This window comes from Eriocheir sinensis, chromosome 6 (genome assembly GCF_024679095.1).
Source record: "Eriocheir sinensis breed Jianghai 21 chromosome 6, ASM2467909v1, whole genome shotgun sequence".
NCBI lineage: Eukaryota > Metazoa > Arthropoda > Malacostraca > Decapoda > Varunidae > Eriocheir > Eriocheir sinensis.
In genome coordinates this window covers 19,922,165-19,932,129 of record NC_066514.1, presented here as the reverse complement: position 1 = coordinate 19,932,129, position 9,965 = coordinate 19,922,165, and the positions used below count along the sequence as shown (strand labels likewise).

At 44.0% G+C, this 9,965-nt stretch overlaps 1 protein-coding gene across 1 annotated transcript; it reads right to left on the bottom strand.

The window, feature by feature from the left end:
* Positions 1–584: 584 nt before the first annotated feature.
* Positions 585–5,165, bottom strand: LOC126991183 (ryncolin-2-like). The gene is made up of 3 exons (XM_050849954.1): positions 4,812–5,165; positions 4,129–4,571; positions 585–690 (listed from the first exon to the last, which is right to left on the bottom strand). The coding sequence occupies exons 1-3, from the start codon at positions 5,049–5,051 to the stop codon at positions 585–587; spliced, it is 789 nt and encodes a 262-aa protein (XP_050705911.1). The 5' UTR covers positions 5,052–5,165.
* Positions 5,166–9,965: the final 4,800 nt, after the last annotated feature.

Sequence of the window (9,965 nt, the reverse complement as noted above, 5' to 3'; positions counted from 1 at the left end):
TCACACAAACCATTTCATAATGTATATCAAAGCATTTGTGATCAGTTTATGTATCATGTATTTTGGGGGGTTTAAATTATGGCACAAATTTGGCCCGTCGCTGCTACACGGTAAAGCCACAAATTTGGCCCGTCGCTGCTACCGGGTTAAGGAACGGCAAGGCTGCCGCCAAGACAGTCTCCAAGACAGTCGCGAAGACGGTCAGGAAAACCGTCGGCCAATTCCTTGGCAACTGTCGGCCAGCTGGTCGGCCAACCAGTTGACAGACAATCTGGAAGACTGTCGTTAAGACCGTCTACGACTGTCGGCCAATCGGTCGGCAGCTTCGTGGTTGTCGTAGACATGGCGCCATTTCAAAAATTGTCCGTTGAGACTCGTCTTGAGACTAGCGGGCAGCATGTCACAGACATTCTGCCAACTAGCTGGCCGAATTTCACAGACATTCGGCAATCATGGTAGCCAACACCAAGACGCCAAAAAAAATATTGGAGCGTGGGAGCCGACTTGTCAAATGCAGAAGTCGCTGGGTTGTCGTGGCCCAGAGTCGGCACAGTGTGAACGGGGCTTTAGACTGAGAACAAAACTTACGTCACGGCACATTTACCGGGAGATGAGTCGTTATCAGCATCATGAGTGGAAAATCTGCCGCCAGATTGAGAGGCAAAAGAGTCCCTTGCGTCACCGCTGTACCTGTAATTCATTTATATATATATATATATATATATATATATATATATATATATATATATATATATATATATATATATATATATACTACAGAGAGAGAGAGAGAGAGAGAGAGAGAGAGAGAGAGAGAGAGAGAGAGAGAGAGAGAGAGAGAGAGAGAGAGAGAGAGAGAGAGAGAGAGAGAGAGAGAGAGAGAGAGAGAGAGAGAAAATGTGTGTACGCGTTGGCTGAGGTAATGAGTGCTGAAAAAAAAAAAAAATTTTATGCATTCATGAAGAACTCGATATTTTGAGATCTCGACTGAATGGCTACAAAGGCGCGGGGGAAGATGCGCGCTGCGTGTTTATGAACTATGGCTGTTATTAACTGAATCATTCTGTGCCTTGCCTCCATTTATGACGAGAGATGGAAAAATATTTAAAGCACATAAAACATAATTATCTTTTTTCATATAAAACAGTGATTTTCGCAAAACAAACTAATCGCGGTCTCTGTTGGATATTTACATAGAATGTCCCCAATACAACACTTTTACCTGATCCCTGTTGGAAACACTTTCTGGGGCAGTGTTTCAGCGGTCTGTTTCACGTGTACTAGTTACTGAATTAGAAGTCAAAACATGCAGGCGAGTGGGAGTGACGGAAATCTGTATATTGCATCAGCGGCATGAAAGATGTTACGCTCTTCACATCTAAGTCTATATACACCAAGTCCTACGCAGCTTTGTGGGAGGAGACACGGCCGAGGCGTGGCTTATGCGTGACGTCACTGCTTGGAGCCAAACTATAGAATGTAGAAACAGGAATTTAGAAAAAACGAAGAAAGGCGGACTAATTTAAATCAATCACTTCAACATGCCCTCCCTTACACCCCACACCCCCGTTTGTAGGCAGGGGAATTACAGTCACGCAATACCACAATAAAAAGACATATTTTTTTTCATCAGTGGCTTGCCTGAACGCGCTGTGAAAGAAAGGAAGCATGCACATCCAAAGTGAACTAATATCGGATTTTGTACTCAACTGGACGTCATGCACGAAATATTCAGTGCTCAGGTGTACTGGTCGCAGTGTTGAAGCAGAGTGACTTGACGTGGTATATATAGACTTAGCTTCACATGACTGATACTTCAATTATTCGTAACTGAAACAGATAAGACACAAATAAGACCAGAATACCGTGCTCGCCCGTGGACAGAGAGGACATGAAAGCAGCCCTAAAATGTTCACAAATTATTACCCTAAGTCTATATGTACCAAGTCAAGTCACTCTGCTTCAAAACTGCGACCGGTACGCGCAGGAGGCGGTTTGGGGGCGGAGCAGCGGGATGACGTCACTTGGAGCCAAAAATAAATACCCGCCAGTTCAGGGGTGACTAAACTAGCTGCTGCTACTACTACTACTACTACTACTACTACTACTACTACTACTATTACTACTACTACTACTACTACTACTACTACTGCTGGTTCTACTACTACTACTACTACTACTACTACTACTACTACTACTACTACTACTACTACTACTACTACTACTACTACTACTACTACTACTACTATCACTACTACTACTACTACTACTATTACTACTACTACTACTACTACTACTACTACTACTACTACTACTACTACTACTACTACTACTACTACTATTACTACTGATAATAATAATAATAATAATAATAATAATAATAATAATAATAATAATAATAATAATAATAATAATAATAATACTGCTACTACTACTATTACTACTACTACTACTACTACTACTACTACTACTACTACTACTACTGCTACTACTACTACTACTACTACTACTACTACTACTACTACTACTACTTTTTTTTTTATACACAATATAAATGATACCTTCACCCATGTTTATTTTCTCGACACATAATCATGGAGGGCTCTATAGTTTGGAGGTCATTAGCCCCAACTCTGTTCGCTAATGACTGTAGCATCCAACCATATCACTAATACTACCTAACACTAAATCACCTATCATCTATTACGTCCAGATCCCCCTTTCCTTCTCTACTCAAGTCACTCCCGACCCACCCTAATGTCGCTCTCCACCATTGTGGCTTCATAGTCCATATTGGAGATGTTGGTGGCTTTTGGGCCAGAGTGTCTGGTGCCCCTGAGACATAGGATGGCCGACCTGAGCAGGGAAAACGAGAGGCGACACCTCATCCAGGCGACAACGTGGCTCCTTGGCTGATGCTTCTTTTCTGAGATTAGTTCCGCGAGGCGTGCGTAGAAGCATTGGGACTGCACTGGGACCCATCCCGCCGGATGTGATGAAGACGAGGGGGGTGAAGCTGCCCTGATCCACATGTTGGATTGGCAAGTCACCAGCTGCATTGCCAAAGTTGGAGCTGCTCAGCAAGCTTCGCCATCCCCGTGCATCAAGTCCTGAGGGCCCCGCGCTGCCACGAGTCTGGAGGGCCTTCTTCCACACCATCTCTCCTGTTATCCTTTCGTATATAACTGGATTCGGTGGTTGGTGACATCCTGCCAGTCTCAGTCCCTTCAGGTCACTCGGTGGATGATGTTTTTCCTTGAGTTGATTGATCGTGTCCCTGGTGAGTGGAAGCACACCCCGTGTGGAATTTTCTGACAAGGCTCGTGTTGCAGACGCAACGTTGCCTTGTCGCATTTTGTCTGCAAACTTCCGGGCCCTGTCTTCTGTGAAGGTGTTGTTTCGTTGGGGTCCGGGGAGCCTCTCCTGTATGGCCCTGGCTTCTCCAAGGAGGGCATCTAACTCGTTAGCTTGCCACAAGGCAACTCGCCTTCTTAATGCCTCGATATTTTCGGCTTGTTTGGTCTTTGGGTGTGCTTTTTGGAGGAAGAGATGGGGGAGAGTGAATACAATTTTCAGGGATAGGGGCGCCAGTGGTGTGTTCTGGATGTAGTTATTTAACAGGGTGACAATTTCTTTGATGATAAATGTCGTGGCTCCACATCTGGGTGGTTCAGAAAGATTACTAGCAGACCACCCAACAACTTCAAGGTATTTGTCATCCACTCACCTTGTTGCTTCCCCCTCCGCTAGCCCCTTCCAAGCGAAACTTCCCCCGACCTCCGTCGCGCCCTGTCCAGTCGAAGAGGAAGAGTGATGAGGGGATGTTGGTAGTGGTGGTGGTAGTGGCAGCATTGGAGGTGCCAGTGGAGGGGGTGGTACCGGTTGAGGGGGATATAGAGGTGGCGGTTGTGCAGCAGCTCCCTCTACAACTACTACTACTACTACTACAACTACTACAACTACTACTACTACTACTACTGTTACTACTACTACTACTACTACTACTACTACTACCACTACTACTACTACTACTACTACTACTACTACCACTACTACTACTACTACTACTACTACTACTACTACCACTACTACTACAACTACAAGCTCTCCCATAAGATCTAGTCTCACCTTCCAACACTGAGGCGGTACTTGGTGCTTGGAGGGCCGACGTAGAAGAAGGCGTACTTTGCATACCGTCGAACGTCGTCCCAATCTGCCATGTCGATGCGCAGTTCCTGAAGAGCCGCCGATGTCAGTCCGTGCAGCAGGTCCAGGCCCAGCCAGAACTCGCCCTCGAGACGACCGAAACCCAGTTGATATTCCAACCATGTACGGTTGAATTCTTCCCGGACGGTGACGTTGGTGCGTTTCTGGAACACCGTCCAGCCCCCTCCGTCAGTCGTTTGGTCGCAGTACACTGCCGCGCGGCGTTGGGGCTGCCCAGGGAAGGGGTACACGTGGCGAAGGCCCTTGCCGCTGTCCCCGCCGTCCAGCAGGTCCTTGCAGTGACGCGGGCGGTTGTCGTAGTGACTCACGACTTGACGCACCTCCTGCAGCAGCTCTCTCGCCCCCTGCATGGCCAGCCAAAGGGTTGGTCTATTACTGAGAGTAGGTCACTAACGGAAATATAAAGTAACAGTCGCTAATGCCATTGTTTTATGTGTGATTTGGCTGCGTCATATTTGATGGGTTTACTTTACACTATTTGACTGGATTAAGTTACCTTACTTCGTGGTCAGGTCACATTACTTGGTGGTGTATAGCTACATTACACGAAAGAAGCTGTATTTCTTTGCGGAATAAACCATTACCTGCACCAGCGGGTTCGGCGGCGTTGGGCGCTGCACGGAGGTGGGTGCACAGGTGTCCAGGGCTTCGGCCACACACGCCTCGCTGAAGCCCGTGGCGACGAGGAGACTGGACACTACGGACCTACCAAGAATCACATTGCTCGTGTCCCCCTCTGCAGCAGGGGCGGGAATGCTGGCTGGCTCCACCGGGGCCACGACCACGGCCATGGCCGCGACGCTCAGCAACATCAGAACTGTCATTGAGACTTACGTCTGATCTTCTGGCAAGTGAAGTATTTTCCCAAGACTTATTTGACAGGCAGCAGGTCAAGATGCCCTGCAGAACTACACTGGTGAACAGCCAGTTACTGGCGGGCACCAGTGTGCGTCGGCTTATAAAGCCTTACCGCACCCCCCCCCCCTCCTCGAGCCTAACAATGACGCACCCAGAGTGCAGAGTGTGAGTGTGTGTGTGTGTGTGTGTGTGTGTGTGTGTGTGTGTGTGTGTGTGAGAGAGAGAGAGAGAGAGAGAGAGAGAGAGAGAGAGAGAGAGAGAGAGAGAGAGAGAGAGAGAGAGAGAGAGAGAGAGAGAATGCGGCGATGCTCTTTGTGTCCCTGTCATGTTTCCTCTGCCTTCTTCTACTCTTTCAGTTACTCTTTTCTCTCTCTCTCCTATTCATTCCGTCTTCTTCTCTATGTTCTTTTGTTTAGGCCTCCATCTTCACCTTCCTCTCTCTCTCTTTATCAATCTATTTGTTTATCTATATATCTATGTACCTATTTATCTATCTATTTATTGATCTACCTATTTATCTATTTATCTATCTATCTATTTATCCATCTATCTATTTATCTATCTATATATCTATTTACCTATCTATCTATTAATCTATATCTATTTACATCTATATATTTATCAAACTATTTTTCTATTTTTTTATATATTTATCTATCTATCTATCTATCTATTTATCTATTCATTTACATATTTATCTATCGATCATTTTATCTATTTATTTATATATCTTTATCTATTGTTCTATATATCTAATTATCTATTTATCTCTCCATCTTTTTATCACTATCAAATTATCTCTATCTATTTATATATCTTTATTTTCAATTTGTCTATCGATCTATATCTATTTATCTATTTATTTGTTTATCTATTATCTATTAGCTATTGTCTATATTTCTATGTATTTATCTATGTATCTTATTTCACTGTCTGACTGTTGACGTTCTGTGCTTGAGGTGAAGGTGATATTTTGTCCGGAGAGAGAGAGAGAGAGAGAGAGAGAGAGAGAGAGAGAGAGAGAGAGAGAGAGAGAGAGAGAGAGAGATTTACATAGATTTACATAGAAAATCAGACCACACAGACCCCATGGTCCAGACTTGGTGGTCTGTCCTTAAACCTAAGTGATTTTACATTAATCAGAAGACTCCAAAACGTTGCATTTCTACTCTAGTTGATATTAAGTTGAAGGAAGTGACAGTCGAGCTTATTTTTAAAGGAGTCAGTCGTGTTACACTGGACCACTGATGGTGGAAGCTTATTCCATTCTCGCACTACAACGTTGGTGAAGAAAAATTTGGTGCAGTCTGAATTTACTTGTCTACATCTGAGTTTTACGCCATTGTTCCTCGTGCGCAAAGTGTCATCGATCATAAACAATGTTGATCTGTCTACATTCGTGAAACCATTAAATATTTTAAAACATTCGATCAGTTTTCCTCGGAGGCGACGTTTCTCAAGAGAGAACATGTTAAGGGTGGAAAGCCTTTCTTCGTAGGATTTGTTGCGCAAGGAAGGGATCATTTTCGTTGCCCGACGCTGAACACCTTCTAATTTAGCAATATCCTTTGCATGGTGGGGAGACCAAAACTGTACCGCATATTCCAAGTGGGGTCTGACTAAACTGTTGTAGAGCGGGAGTATTACATCTTTATTCTTATATAAAAAGAGAGAGAGAGAGAGAGAGAGAGAGAGAGAGAGAGAGATTTACATGGATTTTCATAGAAAATCAGACCACACAAACCCCATGGTCCAGATTAGGTGGTCTGTCCTTAAACCTAAGTGATTCTACATTAATGAGAGAGAGAGAGAGAGAGAGAGAGAGAGAGAGAGAGAGAGAGAGAGAGAGAGAGAGAGAGAGAGAGAGAGAGAGAGTTTGTCTGAGTGTGTGTGTGTGTGTGTGTGTGTGTGTGTGTGTGTGTGTAATTCACCACGGCTTGATAAGGAGTTGGACTCGTAATCGCCAGCAGGTACCCTCCCGACAGAGCATGTGCTCATCATCGTCTATCTCTGGGTACTGCCAGGACCTCCCACGCCGCACACCCCATCCCCCTTGCTCAAGGGGGGACAGTAACCACTCCTAGTCAACGGAAATAATCCGGCCTGAGCGGGCTCGAACCGCCGCCTTGTCAGACCGTGAAGCCTGGTAGTGCAGCGTTCTACGAGTTGCGCCCGAAGAGGTGTGTGTGTGTGTGTGTGTGTGTGTGTGTGTGTGTGTGTGTGTGTGTGTGTGTTGCTTGGAGTCATTAAAACGCATTGCCCTTGGCTTTGTTTTTTTCTGGTTGATCTTATGATCTTTATCTTCTTCTTCTTCTTCTTCTTCTTCTTCTTCTTCTTCTTCTTCTTCTTCTTCTCCTCCTCCTCTTCTTGTTTCTCTTCCATTTCTTCGCCTTCTCCTTCTAGGTAATGTTTCTGTTCACATTCTTGTTCTTATTCTAATGTTCCTTCTTCTTTCTCTTCTCATTATTTTTTTTCTTCTTTGTCTTCTTCTTCTTTCTCCGTCTGTTCCATTTCTTCTTCATCTTCTTTCTCTCGTACTTTTTTTTCTTTTTCCTCCAATATTCCTCTCTCTCTCTCTCTCTCTCTCTCTCTCTCTCTCTCTCTCTCTCTCTCTCTCTCTCTCTCTCTCTCTCTCTCTCTCTCTCTCTCCATAACTTATTCATCTCCATTTATCATTGTCTTATTTTCCGTCTTTCTTCTCCCTTCTTCTTTCTCCTTCCTCTCTAACTCTCCTTCTGTTCATCTCCACTCATCTCCCTCTCATCCCTACTCCTCATCTCCACCTACCATTTTCTCGCCCTCTTCTCTCTCTTCCCTCTTCTCCTTCTCACCTTTCTCTCTTCTCCTCCCAGTTCTCCACGCCTTCATTGACATCCTTCTCTTCACATAGTTCCCTCCGCTCCTTCTCCTCCTGTCTCCACTCATCTCCACAGTCCTGATCCTCTTTTCCTTCTCTCCGTTCATCATTTCCTCCTCCTGCTCTTCGTTCTTCTCTCCCTTTGCTTCTCTCCTTTCTTCTCCTTCTCTTGCCCTGTCTAGTCTCTCTCTTTCTCTTTCTCTCTCTCACTTCTCATCTCCACGCGTCATTTTCTTCTCCTCACCTCTCCCTTCTCTTCTTCATCATCACTTCTTCCCGTCCCCTTCTTTCTTCTTCCTTTTCCTCCTCATCCCTCTGCATCACTCTCTCCTCCTCCTCCTCCTCCTCCTCCTCCTCCACCTACTCCGCCTCATCATCCTATATATTTAAAACATCAAATGATATTCTCAACAATAAGAGAGGTATATGTGCCTCTCTCTCTCTCTCTCTCTCTCTCTCTCTCTCTCTCTCTCTCTCTCTTCATTTAACCTTGTATCTCTCTCAGTATATCATTCCTTCCTTCTTTCCTTTCCTCCTCCGCTACACTCCCCCTGCTCCTAGTATTACGGAGATAAGCACTGAGGCCACGAGTACCTGTAACCATCCTAACGCTCCTCCTCCCTCCCTTCAAGACAGCAGCACGGGCCAAGAACTTCTGGCTACCGGGTTCTCGCATAGCCTGGCAGAGGCGGCTCCTTTCGGCCTTAGGTGCCTCGATACCCATAACCAAACGCTGAAAATCATATAGAGTTACGGAGACTGGCTCAGGTTTACATAGATTTAGAAAGGTCTCCATAGATTCACGTAGCACACAGGCCCTCGCGAGCACCAATACTAGGAGGGAGAGGGAGAGATTTACATTGATTTACCTAGAGCGCTTTGCTCCTCGCTCTCTCGACGCTAACAACCAAACGGTGTGTGTGTGTGTGTGTGTGTGTGTGTGTGTGTATGAGAGAGAGAGAGAGAGAGAGAGAGAGAGAGAGAGAGAGAGAGAGAAGAGTGTAAGGAGTCTGCAGGAGGCCTGTTGACCTATACAAGGCAGCTCCTGTAATCCTGGCGTCCCCAGCTTACTTCACTCTCCATGAACTTATCCAGCCTCTTCTGGAATGTGCCTCTGATACTGTCACCCACAACATGACTGCCAAGTCTGCTCCACTCATCCACACCTTTATTGGTCAACCAATTCTCGCTTATGTCTCAGTTGAGTCTACATTTGTAAAATATAAAACCATTGCTACGTGTCCTACCTGGCCATTTTACAAACAAAACCTTATTGACATTCCTTTATTGAAGCCCTTCATCCATTTGTAGACTTCGATCAGGTCTCCTCGCAACCTTCACCTTTCTGGCGAGAGTAGATTTAAATGCTTCAGTCTGTCCTCATAAGACAAACTTCTCACTCCTGAATCATTTTTGTCATCTTCCTCTGTACGGATTCCAACATCTTGAAATCCATTCTGTAGTAGGGGGACCAGAACTGAACCGCATGATCGAAATGAGGTCTGATGTGCAACAGATCTCTCTCTCTCTCTCTCTCTCTCTTGTATATATATATATATATATATATATATATATATATATATATATATATATATATATATATATATATATATATATATATATATATATATATATATATGTGTGTGTGTGTGTGTGTGTGTGTATTTACCTACTATTCAGAACATTATTATTATTATTACTAGTGTCAATGATTATATTATTATTATTAATTATAGCTTGTTATTATTATTATTACTATTATTATTACTATTATTATTATTATTATTATTATTATTATTATTATTATTATTAGTAGTAGTAGTAGTAGTAGTAGTAGTATAATTATTGTAATTATAATTGTTTTAATTATTATTTTCATCATTATTATATATTTTTTTTCCTGTGTCACCATCGGCTCCCTCTGTATATCTTTCAGTCCCAACCTTTCTCTTGTTTGCTTTCCTTGTGAGTTTTCTCGCTCCGTGTTGCTCTGTCATGCCGCGACTCCCTTCCTGCTTCCAGT

Excerpts from the sequence above, each read along its gene's own strand:
- LOC126991183 (XM_050849954.1), bottom strand. The coding sequence starts at position 5,051 with ATGACAGTTCTGATGTTGCTGAGCGTCGCGGCCATGGCCGTGGTCGTG. Across the intron at positions 4,572-4,811 it reads CGCCGAACCCGCTGGTGCAG|GGGGCGAGAGAGCTGCTGCA; the intron begins GTAATGGTTTAT and ends CTGGCCATGCAG. Across the intron at positions 691-4,128 it reads TACCGCCTCAGTGTTGGAAG|GTACAGCGGTGACGCAAGGG; the intron begins GTGAGACTAGAT and ends AATGAATTACAG.